General features: G+C 40.3%; 2 protein-coding genes across 2 annotated transcripts; both read right to left on the bottom strand.

The window, feature by feature from the left end:
* Positions 1 to 271: 271 nt before the first annotated feature.
* Positions 272 to 12,108, bottom strand: LOC108174629 (DEAD-box ATP-dependent RNA helicase 20-like). Its single transcript, XM_029087893.2, has 14 exons — positions 12,041 to 12,108; positions 11,644 to 11,936; positions 11,359 to 11,538; positions 11,090 to 11,242; positions 10,679 to 10,857; positions 10,414 to 10,506; positions 10,130 to 10,215; positions 9,817 to 10,049; positions 9,256 to 9,474; positions 1,537 to 1,589; positions 1,204 to 1,296; positions 824 to 1,067; positions 648 to 720; positions 272 to 497 (listed from the first exon to the last, which is right to left on the bottom strand). Exons 1-14 carry the CDS (start codon positions 12,091 to 12,093, stop codon positions 455 to 457), a joined length of 1,995 nt encoding a protein of 664 aa, XP_028943726.1. The 5' UTR covers positions 12,094 to 12,108; the 3' UTR covers positions 272 to 454.
* Positions 12,109 to 20,956: 8,848 nt separating this feature from the next.
* Positions 20,957 to 23,601, bottom strand: LOC103420604 (G-type lectin S-receptor-like serine/threonine-protein kinase LECRK3). The gene has a single exon (XM_008358661.3). It carries the CDS (start codon positions 23,514 to 23,516, stop codon positions 21,114 to 21,116), a length of 2,403 nt encoding a protein of 800 aa, XP_008356883.2. The 5' UTR covers positions 23,517 to 23,601; the 3' UTR covers positions 20,957 to 21,113.
* Positions 23,602 to 25,164: the final 1,563 nt, after the last annotated feature.

The raw sequence follows: 25,164 nt of genomic DNA, 5'->3' as shown, positions 1-25,164 counted from the left end.
TATTGGGTTTAATGTCGGATCCTCTACTGAATTCTAAATTTCAGTGACAAAATACATATCACGTAAATCGAAGTAATACACAACTTTGCTTATCACCAAGGACTCAAAACCATTAAGGTGGTAGAGGTAGAAACCTCATCAGTTTGTGTTAGTGATTGTCTGACTAGTGTTGTGTGTGTCAATCAGGCATCCAAAAGATTGTGCGAAATCATTGCTTGTTAATGGCGTGTTCATCTTCGTCGATTTCTCTTGAGGATAATTAAGCCTGCAATTAATATGGAAATTTCCTGACTAATTTCTGCAAATTTATACAAAAAATTCCGCACGTAAACTTAACAAAGTAAGTGTGACTTTCACCAACAGATTACAGGAATGTAGGACGTGCCCCCCAAACCAAGTAAATCCAAACACAACCGTATTGTTCAAAATATACTCCATCCATTCCGAGTATGCCCTAAGCAGTAGCCACGCGGCGGGCTCCTTTTCTTTTTCTTTGCCTGTAACCAATTTAAGTTATGAAATATATCCATCAATGCACTCAAGTTTAGGGTATGGAATTGACACGCAAGTCCCTGTTTTTAGGGTTTCTTTGCTGCAAATAAAGTTTCAGAAATAAAATCCCAAACATAATAAAACATCAAATTTACCTCATATAGTCATCGTCAGCGAGACTAGGGAACTCGTCAAGCTTTCTGCTGCTTTCTGGCCAGATATTATAGACTGGGACAAGTGAAATGCACGATAATTAAGAACCCCATCTATCACTGAATTCCAAAGTTCAGACAGCCATATGTGTTTTTGACTGCTTCAGACAGATGGTTACCTCTGTAACCAATTTTCTTTCTGATGTCGAAAAGTGCTGACATACGACCACTGGGTTTAACACTACCAAAATATACGGTTTTCACTTCCCGAGTAATCCCCCATTTCACAACTATTGCTCCATAAGCATTCATTTCACAAGCCGGGCCATCAACGGCCTCAATAGTTAGATAAATTACTCTAATAGGAAGGCAGGAAAAGTATTCGTATGCCTCCACCAGTCTCACAAAATGCAGTTGAAGTTTCTAAAAAGGAAGCCATGCAGAACATTATACTTAGACAAGTACGCCATTAAAGATTACTCGGTAAAACAGAACATGCTAACGTAAGAAGTAGACCATCAGCTTTTACAAATTCGAATCTGAGTTTATCAGTTTTAACCTTTTTTTTGTTGACTGTGTTCACAGTGAAAGTGGCATAACTTTTCATCTCGGGACAATGCCGATATATTGTAGCGTAATACCCGACTGTACCCTGTTTAAATAAAGGCAAGAGGAACAAATTTAGCAGTATACAACCCTTAATTTTGGTCCTATATGCAAATGTGTTGTGCACTACATGTGTATGACAGCAGCGGTTGAATTTTGAATTCTATTTGCCACAAAGAAAGGGTAATAAACAGATGGTGCACGCCCTTATCTAGTGGTCTTATATGCAAATGCAAAGTTAGGTACTAAAGCTGAAGCGCAGTAGCGCACACACATTCTTATATACCTTCCCAATCAAATTGCTTCCTATTCCGAGAGGCATTCCAGCCCTGCAGCTAGCTGGAAGACATCAGTTGGCAGCCATATCATAAATCCAAAAAAGAAGTGAATTCCAATAGTACTTTCATACAACAACAACAACAACAACAACAAAGCCTTTTCCCACTAAGTGGGGTTGGCTAGATGAATCCTAGAACGCCATTGCGCTCGGTTTTGTGTCATGTCCTCCGTTAGATCCAAGTACTCTAAGCCTTTTCTTAGAGTCTCTTCCAAAGTTTTCCTAGGTCTTCCTCTACCCCTTCGGCCCTGAACCTCTGTCCCGTAGTCACATCTTCGAACCGGAGAGTCAGTCGGCCTTCTTTGCACATGTCCAAATCACCGGAACCGATTTTCTCTCATCTTTCCTTCAATTTCGGCTACTCCTACTTTACCTCGGATATCCTCATTCTCAATCTTATCATTTCTCGTGTGCCCACACATCCCACGAAGCATCCTCATCTCCGCTACACCCATTTTGTGTACGTGTTGATGTTTCACCGCCCAACATTCTGTGCCATACAACATCGCTGGCCTTATTGCCGTCCTATAAAATTTTCCCTTGAGCTTCAGTGGCTTACTACGGTCACACAACACGCCGGATGCACTCTTACACTTCATCCATCCAGCTCGTATTCTATGGTTGAGATCTCCATCTAATTCTCCGTTCTCTTGCAAGATAGATCCTAGGTAGCGAAAACGGTCGCTTTTTGTGATCTTCGCTAGATTGCTCCGGTCATTAGTGTGGATAAGTATATAAATGGATAGAGATAGGAAAGCAAACACAAGATGTACGTGGTTCACCCAAATTGGCTACGTCCACGGAATAGAAGAGTTCTCATTAATTGTAAAGGGTTTACACAAGTACATAGGTTCAAGCTCTCCTTTAGTGAGTACAAGTGAATGATTTAGTACAAATGACATTAGAGTACAAATGACATTAGGAAATATTGTGGGAGAATGATCTCGTAATCACGAAACTTCTAAGTATCGGAGTGTGGTATCATCTTGACTTGCCTTATCTGTCTCATAGGTAGATGTGGCAGCTTCTCTGGAAGTACTCTTCCTCCATCCAGGGGTGGTATCTTTAACTGATGGAGATGCACAAGGTAATGTATCAATTTCACTTGAAGCTTACATGTAGTTTCAGGCTTGGTCAAGCGCGATACAAACCATGTAGTAGGAGTCCCCCAAGTCGCCGAGCTAGGGGATCTGCTGAAAGAGGTGACAGACAAGGTAAGCAATCAGAGCTCCGGCTGATTGTTCACCTTCTCCCCATCTTGCAGCAGCATGAAGGATAAAGAGAAGAAAAATGAGAAGAGATGATATGGGATACTTTTGCTTTTGAAGAAGTAACTTTCCATAGGCTTATTCTTGAACTGAGCTAGAGGGTTTTCTGGTTTCCTCCAGAGTATAAGGCCGACTGAATAATTTGAGGGTCAAAACAAGTCCATCAAATCTAGAGTACGTTCCACCCTGCTGATATGGGATACTTTTGCTTTTGACAGAGTAATGGATGTATCGGCACGTGTGCTGTTACGCTTGTCTCCACATGCTTCCTTGTATCCTTCGCACTTGCCCTATCTGTTCCTCAAGCAGATGCGGTATCTTCCCTGGAAACATAAGATGTTGAAGATGAGTACTCGAGAGCAATGCCAGGTAAGTAATCAGGTAAGGGGTTCCAGGCAGTCAGTTCCTGGCTGGGAACTTGATTTCAAGTGCTGACTGATTGCTTTCTTTCTCCTTGTCTTGCAGGTAAAAACAAGGCCAAAGGAAAAGACAGGGAAAAAGCATGATATGGGATACTCTTGCTTTTAACCCTGATGATATGAGATATTCTTGCCCTAGTATAGCTTGTTTGCAGAGGTATTATCGGGGGGAAAGAAAACTGAATATTTCGAAAGGCTTCGTTGGGAGTGCCCTCTCAGATATAAGGAAGGGTTGAGCATTTTTGCAGGTCTGCCTGTCCGTTGGGGATGGAGGTCGACATATATAGGAGTCTCCCTAACAACAAGTAGTAATGCTATTCCTTTACCCTGCTTGGTCATAGCACGGTAGTGGGAGCTGCCAGCTTCACATGTTTTAACTCTGTCATAGCACTTTGAAAAAGTGGTATGTGGTAACTGGCTCTCGAGATTCGGAGAACAATGCTTCTTCGATTTTTGAGAAAGCAATCATGTTGGGGGTCTAGCTCTCGAGATTCGGGGAGCAGTGTCTCTTCGATTTTTGAGAAAGTAATCATGTTGGGAGTCTGGCTCTCGAGATTCGGAGGGCGGTGCCTCTTCGATTTTGGAGCAAGCAATCTTGTTGGGAGTGTTTTCTCGGATGTGAGTAAAGGTTGGGCATGTTTGCTAGTCTACCTTGCCACGAAGCACGGAGGTTGACACACAGGGACTTTCCAATTATCCAGCAGTGGTACTGTTCCTTTACCCTTATGGGTAATAATATGGTAGCTAGACCTTCAAAATTTATGTGTCTAAACTTTGTTAGTGCTGTTTCTTTGCTATTCTTTTACCTTTCTTGGTCAGAGCGATGTAGTGAGAGCTGCAAGCTTCACATGCTCAACTTTGGCAGAGACTTTGGCAAAGTTATCTGTGGTACCCATGAGCTATTGTTGCGTGTGGGAAATGGGTGATTGAACAGTAAGATTCATGTGCTTTCTACTTCACCAGAAGTCTTCGACAGAATGCCCATAATTTCCGCAAAGCTGAGTGTGCGTGTGACAGGTGCTGACAAGGCTAGAAAAGTAGGTGCCTCTTCGATTTCTGAGATCGGCCCTCGTGGTCTCTGAGGAGCCCAGCTTTTGAGAAAGCGAGCGCCTCTTCGATTTCTGAGATCGGCTTTCGTGGTCTTTGAGCATCCCAACTTTTGAGAAAGCAAACACCTCTTCGATTTATGAGATCAACCCTCGTGGTCTCTAAGCAGTCCAGCTTTTGAGAGCAAACGCCTCTTCGATTTCTAAGCAGGCGCATCTTCGATGTCTGAAGCTCCGTCGAGTGCAGCTTTTTATAGGGGCTGGCATTAAGTTCCAAAGCACACTTGAATCTCCACCAGTAGAAGCTCTATTCTTGCACTTCTAAGATCTTGATTTGTCCGACCTCTTCTCTCTTCAACACCTTTGAAAATGTCTGGCCCCTCCGACCGTCGTTTTGACTTGAACCTTGTTGAAGAGGCAGCCCCGCCTTCTCCAGACAACATATGGCGCCCATCCTTCGTCTCCTCTACTGGTCCTCTTACCGTTGGGGATTCTGTGATGAAGAATGATATGACCGCTGCGGTGGTGGCCAGGAACCTTCTCACTCCCAAAGATAACAGACAACTTTCCAAACGGTCTGATGAGTTAGCTGTTAAGGATTCGCTGGCTCTCAGTGTTCAGTGTGCAGGTTCTGTGTCTAATATGGCCCAACGCCTATTTGCTCGAACCCGCCAAGTTGAATCATTGGCGGCCGAAGTGATGAGTCTCAAACAGGAGATTAGAGGGCTAAAGCATGAGAATAAACAGTTGCACCGGCTCGCACATGACTATGCTACAAACATGAAGAGGAAGCTTGACCAGATGAAGGAAACTGATGGTCAGGTTTTACTTGATCATCAGAGATTTGTGGGTTTGTTCCAAGGGCATTTATTGCCTTCGTCTTCTGGGGCTGTACCGCGTAATGAAGCTCCAAATGATCAACCTCTGATGCCTCCTCCTTCTAGGGTTCTGTCCAGTACTGAGGCTCCGAATGATCCCCCTCCGATGCCTTCTCTTTCTGGGGCTCTACCGACTGCTGAGACTTCTCCTAAGCAACCTTTGTGAAGGCTCCATCTTGTTTGTTTATTTTGACTCATGTATATGTACATATTTGTAGCTTATCGGGGATATCAATAAATAAGCTTTCCTTCATTTCAACGTATTGTGTTAAATACACCAAAGCCTTCTTCGCTAAGTTCTTTGAATTTTCTTTTGTTGAAGCTTGTATGTTGAAGCTTTCTGAGTGGAGCATGTAGGTTGGGGTAGTGTTCCCTTAATTTTCCGAGTGAGGAAAACTTCTCGGTTGGAGACTTGGAAAATCCAAGTCACTGAATGGGATCGGCTATATGAATCTTAGAACGCCATTGTGCTCGGTCCTGTGTCATGTCCTTCGTTAGATCCAAGTACTCTAAGTCTTTTCTTAGAGTCTCTTCCAAAGTTTTCCTAGGTCTTCCTCTACCCCTTCGGCCCTGAACCTCTGTCCCATAGTCGCATCTTCTAATCGGAGCGTCAGTAGGCCTTCTTTGCACATGTCCAAACCACCGTAACCGATTTTCTCTCATTTTTCCTTCAATTTCGGCTACTCCTACTTTACCCTGGATATCCTCATTCCTAATCTTATCCTTTCTCGTGTGCCCACACATCCAACGAAGCATCCTCATCTCCGCTACACCCATTTTGTGTACGTGTTGATGCTTCACCGCCCAACATTCTGTGCCATACAGCATCGCCGGCCTTATTGCCGTCCTATAAAATTTTCCCTTGAGCTTCAGTGGCATACGGCGGTCACACAACACGCCAGATGCACTCTTCCACTTCATCCATCCAGCTTGTATTCTATGGTTGAGATCTCCATCTAATTCTCCGTTCTTTTGCAAGATAGATCCTAGGTAACGAAAACGGTCGCTCTTTGGTATTTCTTGATCTCCGATCCTCACCCCTAACTCGTTTTGGCCTCCATTTGCACTGAACTTGCACTCCATATATTCTGTCTTTGATCGGCTTAGGCGAAGACCTTTAGATTCCAACACTTCTCTCCAAAGGTTAAGCTTTGCATTTACCCCTTCCTGAGTTTCATCTATCAACACTATATCATCTGCGAAAAGCATACACCAAGGAATATCATCTTGAATATGTCCTGTTAACTCATCCATTACCAACGCAAAAAGGTAAGGACTTAAGGATGAGCCTTGATGTAATCCTACAGTTATGGGAAAGCTTTCGGTTTGTCCTTCATGAGTTCTTACGGCAGTCTTTGCTCCTTCATACATATCCTTTATAGCTTGGATATAGCTACTCGTACTCCTTTCTTCTCTAAAATCCTCCAAAGAATGTCTCTTGGGACCCTATCATACGCTTTTTCCAAATCTATAAAGACCATGTGTAAATCCTTTTTCCCATCTCTATATCTTTCCATCAATCTTCGTAAGAGATAGATTGCCTCCATGGTTGAGCGCCCTGGCATGAACCCGAATTGGTTGTCCGAAACCCGTGTCTCTTGCCTCAATCTATGCTCAATGACTCTCTCCCAGAGCTTCATTGTATGACTCATTAACTTAATACCCCTATAGTTCATGCAATTTTGTACGTCGCCCTTATTCTTGTAGATAGGCACCAAAGTGCTCGTTCGCCACTCATTTGGCATCTTCTTCGTTTTCAAAATCCTATTGAAAAGGTCAGTGAGCCATGTTATACATGTATCTCCCAAAACTTTCCACACTTCGATTGGTATATCGTCTGGGCCTATTGCTTTTCTATGCTTCATCTTCTTCAAAGCTACAACCACTTCTTCCTTCCGGATTCGACGATAAAAAGAGTAGTTTCTACACTCTTTTGAGTTACTCAACTCCCCTAAAGAAGAACTCCTTTCATGTCCTTCATTGAAAAGATTATGAAAATAACCTCTCCATCTATCTTTAACCGCGTTCTCTATAGCAAGAACCTTTCCATCCTCATCCTTGATGCACCTCACTTGGTTTAGGTCCCTTGTCTTCTTTTCCCTTGCTCTAGCTAGTTTATAGATATCCAACTCTCATTCTTTGGTATCTAGTCGTTTATACATATCGTCGTAAGCCGCTAACTTAGCTTCTCTGACAGCTTTCTTCGCCTCTTGCTTCGCTTTTCTATACCTTTCACCATTTTCATCGGTCCTCTCCTTGTATAAGGCTTTACAACATTCCTTCTTAGCCTTCACCTTTGTTTGTACCTCCTCATTCCACCACCAAGATTCCTTTTGGTGTGGGGCAAAGCCCTTGGACTCTCCTAATACCTCTTTTGCTACTTTTCGGATACAACTAGCCATGGAATCCCACATTTGGCTAGCTTCCCCCTCTCTATCCCACACACATTGGGTGATTACCTTCTCTTTGAAAATGGCTTGTTTTTCTTCTTTTAGATTCCACCATCTAGTCCTTGGGCACTTCCAAGTCTTGTTCTTTTGCCTCACTCTTTTGATATGTACATCCATCACCAACAAGCGATGTTGATTAGCCACGCTCTCTCCTGGTATAACTTTGCAATCCTTACAAGTTATACGATCCCCTTTCCTCATTAGAAGAAAATCTATTTGTGTTTTTGACGACCCACTCTTGTAGGTGATCACATGTTCTTCTCTCTTCTTAAAGAAGGTGTTGGCTAAGAAGAGATCATATGCCATTGCAAAATCCAAGATAGCTTCCCCATCCTCGTTTCTCTCCCCAAAACCATGGCCACCATGAAAACCTCCATAGTTGCCTGTCTCCCTGCCCATGTGTCCATTTAAATCTCCTCCTATAAATAACTTCTCCGTCTGAGCAATTCCTTGCACCAAGTCTCCAAGGTCTTCCCAAAATTTCTCCTTCGAACTCGTATCCAACCATACTTGAGGTGCGTACGCACTAATCACATTGATAAGTTCTTGTCCTATTACAATCTTGATTGCCATGATTCTATCTCCTACCCTCTTGACATCTACAACATCTTGTGTCAAGGTCTTGTCCACGATGATGCCAACACCGTTTCTCGTTCTATTTGTGCCCGAATACCAAAGTTTAAACCCTGAGTTTTCTAGATCCTTTGCCTTGCTACCAACCCACTTAGTTTCTTGTAGGCACATAATATTTATCCTTCTCCTCACCATAACTTCCACTACTTCCATAGATTTTCCCGTTAAGGTTCCTATATTCCACGTTCCTAAACGCATTTTGCTCTCTTGAACTCTACCCTTCTGTCCTAGCTTCTTCACCCTCCCCCGTCTAATAGGATCAAAGTACTTCTTTTGTGTGTCCCGTGTAAAGTTGATAGGAGCATATGCTCCCAAACAACTTTGAGTGGAGTCGTTCGAAAAGAAGTTTCTACGGCCCCCTTGCTCATTTAACACTGCATCCAGGTGCCGATGGAGATACAGCGACCCTTGCTCACTTATCACTATGCTCGGGCCACACAGCGCGCCACTTACGGGTGACGCCCTAGCTTTAGCGCGATTTTGTTATGGATTCATTTTCATAAGGATTCGACGTGGTCATGGAGTGCCGGCTGTCGACTACCTGACGCCCTCCCCCTCCTCCTTTATCCGGGCTTGGGACCGGCAATAGTACTTTCATACCCAAAAAAAAAATATAAATAACTGGAGGTCAAAGAGTAACCATACATTCGCATCATACGCAAACCATAGACCACACAGAAGAATAAACTGTGAACTTCGTCAGGTCAATATTTGAAGTAGGGGAGCAAAACTAGTTTTAGGCTTAAAAGAATGAATGGCGGCCAGATAAGTAATCAGATCAAAGCTCGAATATTTATATAAAACCCTACGAAATCATACGACAGCAGCTGGTACACAGGGAGAAGTTAGGACGTGACAATGTGCTCTTTTCATCAAAAAAGACATCCAACATTCCATACCAACGACCTGAAAGGTCTAGCATCACGTGTGCATAGTATACAACATTATTTAATCCAGTGTTTAAAGTTACTCACCTGGATATCGTACATCACGCGCCAGTGCTTCCAATTCAGGACTAACCTTCTGTCCAGCTTCCTCGAGTAAGATGGTAAGTTCCTTTGCGCACCTAGCATTAGCAGTTGTAAAGAACGTGTATGCTGTTCCTTTTGGCTCAGCAAGGATAATGCGGTAAACATAATCATCAATGGATCCCGGAAAGTCGTAATTGATAACATATTTCACATTCTTCAGAACTGCAAATTAAGCATGAAACAAAGTGATTAGAAACAAGGCTTCGGGCCAGTTCACGGGTTAAATGCACTCAACAAAAATTGCCAGGTTGACAAACCTACACTCCCACAGTAACCAAACAAACCCTAGGTTACTAAAAGGGCAAGATTTTGGCAAGGGGGATGTCGACTAGTAAATTAAATAAAGCTTTCAACTGTGAGGAGATTGAAGAAGATATTTCTTTCTAAATAATATTATAATAGCAATAATAAAATTATAATAGTAAAAAGAGATGCAACTCTTTAAGCACAAGCGAAAAAACTTCTTTCAAGCATTTCATAAACTAAAAGAAATTCTATTGATACCTGGATCACAAGCAGCAACATCAGTTGCAATCATTATGGGGACATAGCCACCTTTTAACCCAGAGATAATTTGGACCCTTTCCGATTGACTTACGTTTTCATGAACCGAGACTGCGTAACCTTCATTGGAAAGCTTCTGAGAGAGGAGACTACATGATTCACATCCATTCTTTATATTCATGAATATCAGTATTCTGCTGCCATCTGCGATATCACCTAGCAAGCCTACCAATCTGAAAATTTGAAACAAATCACAAATGTAGATATAACCTCAAACTAACTGCACAAGATCAACCATTAGAATGTTCCCAACTTGTCATATTTCTGATCTTCAGCAACGATGTCAACAATTTGGACTATTGGATGTGTAGCTTTCAGAACTGGAGAACCTATTTCAACCTGTTCAACATCCAAAGATAAATTTCATAACAAGTATTGAGTATTACAACCCAAAAAATATGTCAAGAGCACTAACTATTGCCATCCCAAGATAGAAGACATTTTGTGACTACTAATAATATCCTGTTACAACAATTAAAAATGACTAAGTGATGCCAAAAAAAAAAAACAAAAAACAAAGAGTAAGAGATCTATTACTTTGATTGCATCGCGAAGGAATGGCCTGGCAAGTTCATCAGCCTCCTCCGGCCAGCTACTACCCCAGAACAATTTTTGACAGTCTGGGGGAATCTGTATACAGAAAACCCAAAATACAATTTTCAACCGAATATAAACTCTGAGATATAAACACACACACACATTGTGTGGGTGTGAGTGAGGGGATTTAAAAATGCTAAAGAGTTCAACATTTAAGAAATAACACCGCAAGTATGAAGAGCCAAGTAGGAGTAATATCTCAAACCTGAGAAAGAACTTCTTGTACTAGAGACTTACAGTCCTCGCCTTCTTCTGCTACGCCTTCTTCTGCTAGCATCCAATCAGCACCATCCACCACAAGGTATGTGACCCTTTGCAAGTTTGTATGACATGACTCTAACGCATGAAGCACGGCCTCAGGTGTGTCAATTAAAATTCCAACTCCTGAGCCAAAATATTAATTGCAATCAATAAGAAGAATAACTATATACTCAAACAAGAAGTCCTCCTTAAAGTCACCGGCCTACACAAAATCGATTATGAGTCATGTTACTATAACCAATGCCTACAACAGAATATCAAGGTAGATAATATCCGATAAATGAAATAGCATAGCAGTAGCACAATAATAAGAATACAATGTCAAACGTAGTTCATCACCAGCACCACCACCTACCACATGCCACAAGAGAATTTTTATAACAATCCAGTTCACCGCCGAGTAAGGCGAAAATGTGTGCTGCAGCAAATTTAGTACACTCTTGTTGGATTTGACGAGCGCGCTCACAGGTTGGAGCTAAAATCAATACTATTGGGCCATCTCCACAAGCTGAAGAAAAATTGTAAAATGGAAAACTTAATCCCGATAAATATAAACCAAATATATAGGATTCAAAGAGCCAGGATTTGATCATCTTAAGGATAACTAACATATAAAATACTCACATAGTCTTTTCTGGGATTTTACATGGACAATTGCAGGCAATAGATACGCTAGCGTCTTCCCGGATCCTGGTGGAGCAATTCCAATGAGATCACGGCCCTCCAAAGCCACTGGCCATGCTTGAGCTTGAATTGGTGTAGGCCTGACGAATCCAGCTTTTGAAAATTCATCCTTAACATATTCTACGATCAAGAGAAATCATTTCAATAGATATATGCATGTAGCTAGCTTCCAACACATAATACAACAAGAAGAAGGAGAAAACAAAAAAAGTAAAAAGTAGGTACCCGGAAACGGAGTGCGACCCAAAGTCCTGATGGGTTTTGGAACATTGCGGCTTGAAACAGTAATTCCCCTTAGCTGCCTATACTCTTTGACCCGGTGCCTACACTCTTGGACCTCTACGGAGGTAGTAATTTCCCTCCGCTTCGGCTTCCGTTGCCTTGTAGACTCCTTGACTCGAAGAAGAGTAGCAAATTTTGAGGTGCCCAATTGCACTCGCCCATTCCTAACTTTTGAGGTGCCTTGAGCAGCATCACCATCACCATCACCATCACCAACAGCATTCAACCCACTGAGTCTGAAACAAACAACACAAAATTATTAGGTTTTTCTTCAATCCCAAATTTTAGCAAGTTTAAATTCACATCCAATTGCCCATGCGAGAGAGATAGAGAGAGTCACCTTCTTCTTGTCCGAGAACGCTTCCCATTGGGGTCATTGGAGCGCTTCACCATATTCGAGATACCTTATGGCTTAAGGTAGGGTTTCGAAATTTTGGTACCAATCACCACCACGATGAGCGAATTAAATAACCGTGTAGAATTTTGTTTCGGTTTCGATTTAGGATCTGATCGCGGTTGTTCTGGATCTATTTGGATCGGGCCCATCAATTAATTCGGTCTAGTTCTATTTAGGCTCATCATTTGGACCTGGCACATGATCGAACCCCTGTAATTGTTATTTTATTTTGGAAAACATCTAACTCTTCAATTCTCTATAAAATAAAAGGAAAATTAATGAAAAGGGTTTGAAAACTTTAAGTTTTAACGATAAGGATAAAATAAAGAATAAAGTAAAACCCTAAACCCTAATCGTTAAAGTTCCCTAAAATAAAATGATGCTTACACCCATATATACAACTATTGTAAAACACGGTGTTCAACAAGTTAATCGTTCTCACACCTACACTTACCTTTTTATCTTTTATTCTGATGAGAAAAATACAGCGGAGGAAAAATATTGCATCCTCTATTGATATATCACAATCTAAGTCATCTTACCCGTATGGCAAAGGACTTCATTTTTCTTTTTAAGGACATCTTCAACCGAAAGGGCTAAGTATAGCCACGTTTACAATTATAGCCCTACAAAATATTATTTTTAAATGAACAGTGCCAAAGTATATTTATATACCATCTCCAACCGAAAGAGGCTAAACATAGCCCCTCAATAATTTAATATTTTTAAGTTTGTTCTTTAACTTATTGGTACTGTTACATGTTGGTATTGTTACATATTGTTTAAATTTCATGTTTGTATTGTTACATATTTTGTTAAATATTTTAATATTACTTGCATGTTAACAACTTAGACATTAAAAATTGTATGAAAAGAGTGTTTGAGGTGAACAGAATGTGAAAGTTTTGAATAAAATGAGGTAAAATAGTATGTACGGGTAAAAAGAATGTGAGAAATAGTGTAGAAATGTCATAGGTATTTATAGGAAAAAAATTAATTTTTTTTTTAATTTCGTCTGAAAAAAAAAATTAAACAGCAAGCTGAAGTTAGTTATTCGCTGCTGCTGATGTTAGCAGGCTAAGACCATCTCCAAACTTGGGCTAAAAGCCAAATTACCCCCCCCCCAAACACTCTCCAACCCATGTTAAAATTTTAGGCTAAATGCCAAATGTTATTTCTGGGCCAAATACCCCCCAGCTTTCCCCCGGGCTAAATGCCAAATGTTTATCGGAATTTAAATTTTTTTAGATTAAAATGTTCATAAAATTAATTTACAATAATCTACATATTTATTTATTTATTTTTAAAAATTGATTTAAGAAAAAAATTAGCCTAAGTTTATTCTTTAATAATTCCGGGCTAAAATTTTAGGACAGAAGGGTTGGAGCAGAAAAGATGTTTCTGAGCTAAAAGTCAAATTTTTCGGGCTAAAAAATTTGGCTTTTAGCCCAAAGATTGGAGATGGTCTAAAGGTGACAGATTGGGCCCCAACAAACGGGCTGGTAAGGGGGCTAGAAGTAGCCAGCCAGATTGCCAAAAGGTTATCATTTGGCCTGATGTGTTCCACTTGTTTTGGACCCAACCCTCTATTAAAGTTGAGTTTTTTAACAAATCGGGCTAAAGAATAGTCTATGGCCTTTTAGTCATCTCCAATAGAGATTGCCTAACATTCTTCTGCCTTGAACGGCCTCTCTAAACAAGCTCTTTTAGACCATCTCCAACCTTTGGGCTAAAAGCCAAATTTTTTAGCCTGGAAAATTTAGCTTTTAGCCCAGAAACATCTTTTCTGCTCCAACCCTTCTACCCTAAAATTTTAGCCCGGAATTATTAAAGAATGAAATTAGCCTAAATTTTTTTCTTAAATCAATTTAAAAAAAAAATAAATATGTAGATTATTGTAAATTAATTTTATGAACATTTTAATCTAAAAAAATTTCAATTCCGATAAACATTTCGCATTTAGCCCGGGGGGAAAGCTGGGGGGTATTTGGCCCAGAAATAGCATTTGGCATTTAGCCTAAAATTTTAGCATGGGTTGGACAGTGTTTGGGGGGGGTAATTTGGCTTTTAGCCCAGGGTTGGAGATGGTCTTAGAGAAAATCAAAAGCCTTGGGCTGAAATTTGGAAGCTTGAGGTGCCATCAAAGTTACAAAAATTTATATGGCAAATCTGCCACAATTTCTTAGCGGTCCAACATAATGAAGAAAATAATAGGCATCACTTTCAAATTATATGGGCATCCAAATTTACCTACTACAAATCAAAACTTCTCTCTTTTCACTAAACTCTCCTACTGTTCTCAATCTCCTTTAAGTTTCATCTTCTCCAAGCCCCACCCTTGCGGCATCACTTTCAAGTTATACGGGCATCTGAATTACTTACGTCTTTTGATATGCTCAACTGGAGGAAGCACATTCTTCTCCTTTCTCCAATTTAAAGTTCCAAACACCCTTGAGTCGTAAAGTTCCAAAACCCACCAGGACTTTCGGTCGTACTCCGTTTCCAAGTACGTACTTTTCTTCTTCTCTTCTTTATTATTTGTTAGGTTTTTCAGCCAAAATGATCATGAGATTTGTATAATTGCTCACTTTGATCTTTAAGATTTGAAATCAATAGAATTCGTTAATGAGTTTGTCCACAATCAATCATTGTGGTCCCTTTTTGAAAAATCTTCATAAAATAAGGATAAAATAACAAAAATACCCTCAATTTTTGTCAAATCATTTTGGCCTATTGTTTATTATATTGAGGGTAATTTTGTTATTTGGATCCTTATTTAACATAATTTTTCACCGAATGACCAAAATAATTGATGGTTGACAATTTCAGGGACCACTTCTATTGATTTCAAATCTCAGGGACTAAAGTGAGGATTTAGTAAAATCTCATGAACCATTTTGGCTAAAAAAACCTTATTTGTTATAATATATTACATAATATCATATATGTGATGGTTATTCTTTGTTGGAAGTTATCTATATATATTTATAGAATGATTTCTCTTGATATAGAAGAATTTAAGCTGGATTTGTAAGGCCTACACCAATTCAAGCTTAAGCATGGCCAATGGCTTTGGAGGGCCGTTATCTCATTGGTATTGCTCAACCAGGGTACGGAAGACGCTAGAGTATCTGATGCCTGCAATTGTCCATGTAAACTCCCAGCCAGTTATGTGAATATTATATATGTTAGTTATCCTTGATATAATCAAATCCTATCTCTTTGATTTGAATCATATATATTTGGTTACATATTAATCGAATAAGTTTTCCATTTTAAATTTTTTCTCCAGCACCTGGAGATGGCCCAATAGTATTGTTTTTAGCTCCAACCACTGAACGGGTTCATCAAATCCGACAAGAGTATACTAAAGCTGGTGCAACTTCCGACATTAAAGCCTTAACTGTTAGATAATAAAAATTCTAGTATGGGAAGTGGAGAATGAATCTCACATTGATAGGAGTAGGAACCTTGCATAGGCTTATAAGTAGGTTGAGTTACTTTTCATATTGTCAATTGATTTTATGATGTAACCTTAATTTTCTTCATGGTATCAGAGCATGTTGTCTCACGTGTGAAGTCAAACGGTCACACGTGCTTCAAGTCATCCTATTGTGTTGTTGACATGTTAGGCTTGAAAATTCATCTAATAGAGATAGAATCCATATGCGTTGGCAGACCCTACCTCTATTAAAGAGTGATGGTACAATTAGGTGGTAAGTGTACCATTACTCATAGAGATGAGACCACATGTGTTGATAGGCTCTATCTCTATGAGAGAGGTGGTACAAATGTAATATGAAAAATATGGTAAGTATAGCTAGGGGTGATTTGGTATGGGATCCTAAATTGAAAATGGGATCCCGAATCCCAAATCGAAATTTTTCGAGATGAAAATTTGAAGACCAATACCAAACCAAAATTTTGGTATTCTCAATTTTCGGGATTCTCGAAATATTTTCGGTATTTCGGGATGATTTGATATTCCCAAATTTCATACAAATTGAAATAGCAATCATTCATACCAAGTTAAATTAACATGCAACCAAAATAAAACAAGTAACAAACCCAAAAGCAAAAAAATAAGTTACAAACCTTGTTTGTACCATACTTAGGGCCTTCGTATTTAGACCTCGTATAAATACTCGGAGGACTCAAATGTCATTATGCAATAAATAGAGGGGCAAATATGTAATAAAGGAGGAGCCCTTATTCTATAAAAAGACCATTCACTCTCCTTATTAAAAAAGGCCAATTCTTAGGTCATGGGAAGAGCTCTCTCACCCTCAGAAGCTCTCACCCTCTCATCCTCTCACAAATAGAGAAATACAATATCAGTGGCCCAAACATTGGGGTGAACCACAATACATCTTGTGTTCTTTACTTTCTTGTAGATTCACGGTCAGATTTATGTTGTTCCAAGACCCCTCCGATTTTGTGCATTAACATTTGGCGTCGTCTGTGGGAAACGACACAAAAAACTATGTCGGTTCTCTTTCATTTTCTCACCTCTGCTGTGAATCTGCAAAATCCAAGAAACCAAACACCTATAGAATGGCAGAGGAGGACCCAGATATTTAGGGAGATAAGGACCCAGATCTGCAAATCCACCGAGACAGAACCTCTCTCTCATCTCTTTCTCTGTGGAGAAAGCAAGCATGGTCTCAGCTTCTCTCTCCACTCATTTCGATGTAAATCCACCTCCTCCAGCTTCAAAGCCAGACCCTTCGAATCCTCCAAATGGACCCTCAGATTCTCCAGACCCTCAAAGCTCATTCCTTTCAAGGTTTTCGGTTTTTCCTCCCTCAGCCCAATTGAGAATGGCTCCGCCGACCAGTTTTTGCAGAACAATTCAATTACGGATTTCATGCAGTTCAAAAGGGGTCCCGATGGCGAAACCGGGGAGCTGCAGACAGGTCCTCCACGGACGAGCCTCACGCTCCTAGGCTCTGTCAGATCCTCTTAGTACCCTCAGATTAAGAAGCTTATCCCCACTCGTCGTCATCCTCCTCACTGACGCCGCCACCTCCGCATCCTTCTTCTTCTTCTTCAGCTCATGATCCCGACCAAGACGACGTCAAAGAGATCAAGATGGTCAATTCCCAGCACCCCCACCCCAATCCAACTCAACTCATTGCAACAATAATACGGCGGCGTTTAACCTGCGACCGCCTAATGTCGTCGTCGATTCCGAGGAGTACCAGACGTTCTTGAAGACCAAGCTTGATCTCGCCTGCGCTACCTTGGCTCTGTCGTAGGTAAATGGATAGTTGGTGAACGCTCAAGAACCTGTTACGTTAACTGACAGCGGATCACACGCTTCTAGTACTTCACAACTCATATCTCAAGCCCCTTCGAAATGAGCTGGGTATGATTCACTTTCGTTACCTGCAACGCAATATAGATCTGCGATCCCAGTAAGGCAAGCAACTAGTGGATCCTCGAGAGATATGACAGATGATGAGAAAGCTGAAGGTGAAACTGCAATGAACAAGAATATGGACCAGCAATGTGAACTATACTATTTGGGCTCAGGATAAGCACTTTTACAATGGAGACTAGCTCTGAAAGGAAGAATGAGCATTTAAATTTTGGTAATTATCTTCTCTCCGGTGACTGGACCCGCTGCCAGGGCCGAGAAGAAACCCATTGGGGCTGATGGTGGCAAAAACCTTCACATGTTTGTTTGGAGCTCAAACAATTTGCCTGGCTGCCATTGAATCCGCTGTCAAGTGGGCTTGCCGGAAAAGGGATCAGAATATGCCTGTTTTCGTCCACTGAGCCTAAGCAGAAAAAGAAAAAGAAAGTGAAAAGAGAAAGCAAAAGCAACTACATGTGAGTATGTCTGGAGGTGGAGAGACAAAGAGAGGTGCAGCAGAAAAGAGAAAAGAAGAAAAGCAAAAGCAAAAGCAAAGCAGAAAAAACTGAGAAAAAGCAGAAAGCAAAAGGGAGGCACATGAGGACACTGCAAAAGTAAGGAATAAACACCCCACCAGAAAGATGTGATTTACTTTTCTTATTTTTGAATGATGTGGTTTATTTTTCTTATCTTTCGGAGACATCTGTATAACCCCATCAGAAGGTAAAAAAAAAAGGGCAAGCCCAAAGTAATGGGCTGGAATGTTATGTGGAGGGCGAAGGCCCAGGTGATCAAAAGTACGTCCAGTGCTACAAAAAATTATTCGGCAGCCTGCCGCTATTACCACCAACCAGGTGATCAAAAGTACGTCCACTATTCCAAAATTATACATGAGCATCACTCATGTCAATCATACATAAACATTCATGAGCATAACTCATATCAATCATACATAAACATTCATGACCATCATTCATGTTAACATTTATGAGCATCATTCATGTCAACATTCATGAGCATCACTCATGTTAACATCCATGAACATCACTCATGTCAACATCCATGAACATCACTCATGTCAATCAGCTTCAAAAGCTTCACTTGCAATGCTTCACCTACAAAGCTTCAGTGCAGGGTATACAAATACCGCCTTCGAACAACCGCCACTTCGGCCCATACATGGATTCAATTTGAAGTTTCCAGCCAACAGACTCTATTGACTGAAGACTTGGGGGACTACATTATGTACCATATATTAGGCCTCAACTGGGCATCATAAAAAATACTTGGGGGACTTAGCCCATTATTTATGTATTGAGGAGCGAACCCTTATTTTATAAAAGGGATTCCCTCACTTTCATTAGAGAGCACCCATTATTCATGTATTGAGGAGCGATCCCTTATTCTATAAAAGGGACCCCCTCACCATCATTAGAGAGCATCGCCGCCAGCTGAGCAACCGCCTCGCTGCGAGCATCAACTCTAGCCCATTATTCATGTATTGAGGAGCGAGCCCTTATTTTATAAAAGGGACCCCCTCACCATCATTAGAGAGCATTGTCGCCAGCTGAGCAACCGCCTCGCCGCGAGCATCAACTCTAGCCCATTATTCATGTATTGAGGAGCGACCCCTTATTCTATAAAAGGGACTCCCTCACCATCATTAGAAAGCATCGCCGCCAACTGAGCAACCGTCTCGCCGCGAGCATCAACTCTAGCCCATCAATTATGTATTGAGGAGCGAGCCCTTATTCTATAAAAATGACCTCTTCACCTTCAACGCCACAAGCTGAGCCAACCAAGGCAACATAAGGCATAAGCCAAGCAGCCTCGCAACATGTGCTACTTCTAGTTGAACATCATTTCACATTGAGCACCGCCTCACATCGAGTATTTTGTTCTAGACGACATCTAGTTACTTCGGCCCACACATGGACTGAATTTCAAGTCTCCAGCCAAAAGACTCTCTTGACTGAAGACTTGGGGGACTACTGTTTGTACCATACTTAGGGCATCCGTATTTAGACCTCGTATAAATACTCGGGGGACTCAAATGTCATTATGCTATAAATGGAGGGGCAACTATGTAATAAGTGATGAACCCTTATTCTATAAAAGGACCTCTCACTCTCCTCATTAAAAAAGGCCAATTCTTAGGTCATGGGAAGAGCTCTCTCACCCTCAGAAGCTCTCACCCTCTCATCCTCTCACAAATAGAGAAATACAATATCAGTGTGGACGTAACCCAAACATTGGGGTGAACCACGATACATCTTGTGTTCTTTACTTTCTTACAGATTCACGGTCTGATTTACGTTGTTCCAAGACCCTCCGGTTTTGTGCATAAAAAAACCTAATATGTTTGAAAACTAACAATACAATTTTTTTGATTTCGTGTTGAAGAAATAGACACATTAATGGGAGATTTGTACACGCAAGGCGATAAAGGGCTATGATTACTACCTGTAGACTTATATTGCAACTAGTACTTGTCAACCATTCAAATGTATAATAATAATAATAATAATATATTATTTATTTTTGGTTCGGTATGGGATTACCGAAAGATTGAGTAGACAATACTGAATCCCATACCGAAATTTTAGGATCAGTTCGGTATTTCATCCTAAAAATTTTGGGAATTTTGGTTTGAGATTTTTTTTGGTTTGGGATCGGGATTTTGTTGGTTTGGTTCGGGATTTTCGGGAATTTTTTCCAGCCCTAAGTGTAGCATTACTCATAAAAACGTGAACCATTCCAGGAAGAAAGTTTCCAAGTGATTTCCAAATATATAAAGATTGAAAAGAGACTTGCCGTCCTCCCAATTAGAAACCTGAAAAATACTTGTCCTCCCAAATATAAAACCTGAAAAATACTTGGCCTGTTGTCCCAGAGTCAGTAAACCATGACTCATATCTTCGACCTGACTTCTAATTTAATCACTAGAAGTCTCTGTAGTTGCCGTGCTGTAGATTATTCTTTCAGCGATTAGGAAAGATATTATAGTTTTAAGTGATATTTAATCTATTTATTGCCCGTAGGCTTGCAAAGTGAAGTACTAAAATGAAAGGTAAATAAAGGCAAGGAACCTAGTCACTCTAGATGCTCAACACTAACACAGCTACCTCCCACATATCTAACGATTCCTATCAACCTATAAAACTACTACTGCACTGTGAAAATGGTGCACCGGGTAAATAAAATTCAGATAAGCTGCGAAACTGAAGTAGCAGTATCTCATGTATCTAACGATTCATGTCAACCTCTTATAAGCCTCATTTCACTGATATGACTCCTTAACCTTCACAACCTCACATGTCACCTCACGTGTGACGAATTTTCAAGCCAAAAACGTGGACAACACAAATTAGGTGCAGCGGAGCACGTGTAGCCGTTAAACTTCACACGTAGGCCAACCTACTCTTATACCATGAAAATAGTTAAGGTTCCTCCATTGATAATTCCTCTATTTATTTAGACATAGAAAACGACGGACCATGTTTTATACAACTGATAATTCCTCTATTTATTCGGACATTTTAAGAGAATTATGTACATTCAATACCATACAGTACGTTAAGAGCAAAGAGTACTTGAAAATGAAAAATACACAAAACTTTTGATATACATAAGAAATGGGATTATTATTGGAAGAACTTAAAGTATTGAACTTATGAAAGAAGATGGATCGGGTGGAGCTGAGACTTCGACGGTTCCTTCGAGCATCAATGTGACTTTCTTCATGTTAGGTCTAAGCGATGGATCCTCCTGAATGCACCATATTGCAATCAGCACATACTTCTCCACCATCTTCATGTCATGCATTGCCTCATCGTTATTCTTGAATAGCTGGTGCAGCTTATTCTGCTTATAGCAATCGTAGGCCCAATCAGCTAATATCGTTGGACCTTCATCCTCAGCCGCTGCCTCGAAATGCTTCCTGCAGAAAATTATCTCTAACAACAGAATTCCGTAGCTGTAAATATCAACCTTGGCCGTGATAGGCAACCTTTTGAACCATTCAGGGGCCACATAACCTTTTGTTCCCCTGATTCCGGTCATGGTTAGAGTCTGGTCGATTCTCAAAAGCTTTGCTAAACCAAAGTCAGAAATTCTTGCAGTGAGATTTTCATCAAGAAGAATGTTTTGAGGCTTGATGTCGCAATGTATGATTTGGCTGCTACTTTCCTCATGCAAATACAACAGCCCTCTTGCAATTTCCAAGGCGATTTGCCTCCTTTGGTACCAGTTTGGCATCGACTCTCCAAAGAGGACACCTGCTAAAGATCCGTTGCTCATAAACTCATACACAAGAATTCGGTGCTCTCCCTCGTAACAAAATCCAAGTAGCTGGACTAAATTTCTGTGGTTTGTTCTGCCAATAGCACTTACTTCCGCTTTGAATTCCAAATCATTTTCTCCGACCCTAGTGTCTAAGCTTTTGACAGCAACGCTCTTCCCATTATCTGAGGCTAGAACTCCTTTGAAAACTATTGCAGAAGCACCGCGTCCTAGTTCTTCCTTGAATTGGTTCGTAGCGTTGTTTAGCTCCTCATAAGTGAAATGCTTCAAATTCATACCAGAGATGACTGGATGAGTTTGACTCACCTTCGCTTTTCTCGAATAGGATCGCGAGACAACCAAATATGTAATCAATGGTAGGAGGAAGTTTAGAACCCCAGAGCCACTCAGGATGACTGATCCGAAAAGGATCAAAGTTTTATGGTCTTTCTTTTCTGTGTTGGCACATCCACCTGATTTCACATTCGGATTTCGTTTCCCAACTTTTATCAGAAGTTTTCCAGTAAGATTGGGATGAATCCTCCCATTCGGGAAAGGGAGTCTCTTCTTAACACATTGTCCGGTTCTGAACAAAGCCACGCCACAAAAACAATCATCTAGGCAATTCTGTCTGCACCAATCCTCAGATACCTCCCTAAAATCCGCGTAATCTCCGCCGTAATAATCTGCGTTTTGCAGCTCTTGAATATCGAAAGGATCTGTTTCCTCCTTCGAGTCTTCACCACAACTTTGTGGAACAAAGTCTGGCTTACATCCTCTGAGCTCATCATTTGGATCAATAAAGGAGTAACCATTTGGGCACTGGCAAGTCGGTCCTTGATCTTCAAGCTTACATAAGCCGTTAAAGCCACATGCACCACCGCCGCTAGATTCCAAAATCGACATGCAGATGTTTGGAGGTTCGTATGAGGAAGTGGACCAAGCCATATTCCATCTTCCAGAGCTCGAGCTATTGCTTTTCGGGTAAACATAGTGCCTAAATACTCCATTATACTCTAGTGTTGCTCTCTGGTAGAAATCTTGCGTTGAAACCATAGTGGATGGTATGGTACTGAGTAAGCTTCCGTTCTTGGATGTGACGTACATAAAGCCAGACTCGTTGAAGATGAATCGAAATCCAGTATTTGGATTTCGCACCAACCAATACGCTTCATTGGGCGCATTTTGTGGGAACTTTGTAGTCGCAAGTACAAGATTCCCATCAGGTTGTAGCGAAAACAGGAATCTACCAGTCGAGTAATTTGTTGCCGTGTAGCGCGCATAGAGTATGCCATTCTGATTTAGAGTTTGTGAGGGTAGAATTGTATCGGTTGGATGACTAAAGCTTTCCCACACATAGGATGAACTTCGATTCGCCAGCACAAAATTTCCGGTGTCTAGCATGGATGCATAAGCAACTCCACTACCGGCAGATTGAGTGTACCATATTCGCTTGCCAGTTGCATCATTGAGAATAAACTCTCCATCGACCGTAAGCTCCACTTTGGATCCCTTTGGCACTAGATTATCCCGATTGGCTGACCAGACAATAGTTTTATTTGGTATCTCATCGAACCAAATGGCTAGTAGGAACCCATCTTTTGCTACTTCTCGAAAGCCGAAAGCAAATTCACCAGATGGTGATGGCCAGGACGGGTTACCATCTTTCAGTGCAGTGAGGGACGAGCCTAAAGAAATGTTTTTGGAAGTTTGAGCTAGGGTGGAAAATGGTAGAAACATTAAAAGGAAGAAGAGACGATTTATCAGTGGCCAAGCCATGGCAAAATTACAGAGGGACTCTGTTTCAATCAATTGCAATGTTTTATTTCATCCTCTTCAAGTATGAAATAAAAAACTTAAACTGCTGGATCAAACATGAAATAAAAAAAAATTCCACATTTTTGTTTTAGGAAAAGAAAATAGCGAGATTCAAACTTTTTTCACCAAAGTGTAGGTAAGTAACCTACCTCTAGATTTGTCCCACAATCGTTTACTTCTGTTTTCGATTTTTTGGGAAAATGGAAAGTTGTGGCGTGAAATAATGGTAAAAAAATGACTTATACATCAAGGTACAAGGACTGAAAGATTGGTAAAATTTATTGAGAAATATTGAAATTTCATCATAAAATCAATTGATAATATGGGGAAAGACCAACTTATTTTTAAGCCCATGTAAGGTTTCTTTTCCCATCGAAAGATTTTTCATTGTGCCAGGAACACGACCCAATACATCAAGTGTCAAAATACAAGTGGTTAGATACTTGAATTTTTTTTTTTTGACCATTTGTATTATGACACTTGATGTACATTGAAAATTTTCTCCTTCCTATCAATGTGCAAATCATTCTCAAACATTTACAATTTTCGTGCACATCTTCTTGTATTAGTTGTATGTGCAAATCATTCTCAAACATTTACAATTTTCGTGCACATCTTCTTGTATTAGTTGTATTATTACTTGCACAGTGCAAGTTGCAATGTATTAATTGTATTATTTCTTCGGATTAAATAAGAGGATCAAACCACAACAAGGTCAACAATGAGCTCATTTCGTGAATGATTCAATTTCGCTGGCATTACTTGGAAACTGTCTTCTTTGGCTCAGTCAAGCTTCATGTACTTTGTTCAATGAGGTGCGCTATCCACACACTCCATTTTACTTTTTACACACCTCTTGCTAATTTATGTCTGTTGATTTTCTTCAATTCATCTGATCCGACGGTTGAAAATTGAAAAAATATGTGAGAAGTAAAATGAGGTGTGAATATCACAATTTCTGCATGGCATGTAAAATTATTCTTTTACTCTGAATATTCCGCGAGATGCATGGTTGAAAGTTCAAGACACTATTAAATTTTTTTTGAATGAATAGTATGTTATGGATTTGAAAAAAGTTGGCCTTCCACACTGTGACACTATAAAACAAATTAATTAATAGTGATAAATTGCACAAAACTACTTTAATTATGTGTCGTCTAACAATTTCATACATCATGTTTTAAACATTACAATATCATACCTTAATTTACGAATTTATTGTAATGTCAAACATCCATTAAAAATTCTGTCAATTTATCTGTTAACTGCGATGTGGAAGATACATGATATACTCTCTTGCCCAACTGAATAAAAAAATTAATTAGATATTAAAAAAAATAAAAAATCTCTCTCAATTCAATTCTCTCTTGTCTCTCCCTTCTCCCTCTCCTTTCTCCCAATCCGTTCCAATGTTTCGATTTAGCCTACTGCGGGAGATGGAGTAATCGAGTATAAACTCCAGTACCAGCAGATTCAGTGTACCGCATTCGCTTGCCATTGAGCATAAACTCACCATCGATTGTAAGTGTCCCGTTAAAATTGAGAGGTCATTTCTCTAGTTAGATTAAAATTGAGGGATCAATTATAATAGATTTTTAGTTAATAAACT

This window comes from Malus domestica, chromosome 11, assembly GCF_042453785.1.
Source record: "Malus domestica chromosome 11, GDT2T_hap1".
NCBI lineage: Eukaryota > Viridiplantae > Streptophyta > Magnoliopsida > Rosales > Rosaceae > Malus > Malus domestica.
The sequence above is the reverse complement of the archived record's forward strand: the minus strand, read 5'-3'. Positions and strand labels throughout refer to the sequence as shown.

Excerpts from the sequence above, each read along its gene's own strand:
- LOC108174629 (XM_029087893.2), bottom strand. The coding sequence starts at position 12,093 with ATGGTGAAGCGCTCCAATGACCCCAATGGGAAGCGTTCTCGGACAAGA. Across the intron at positions 11,937-12,040 it reads CGTTCTCGGACAAGAAGAAG|ACTCAGTGGGTTGAATGCTG; the intron begins GTGACTCTCTCT and ends TGTTTGTTTCAG. Across the intron at positions 1,068-1,203 it reads ACACAGTCAACAAAAAAAAG|AAACTTCAACTGCATTTTGT; the intron begins GTTAAAACTGAT and ends CTTCCTTTTTAG.
- LOC103420604 (XM_008358661.3), bottom strand. The coding sequence starts at position 23,516 with ATGGCTTGGCCACTGATAAATCGTCTCTTCTTCCTTTTAATGTTTCTA.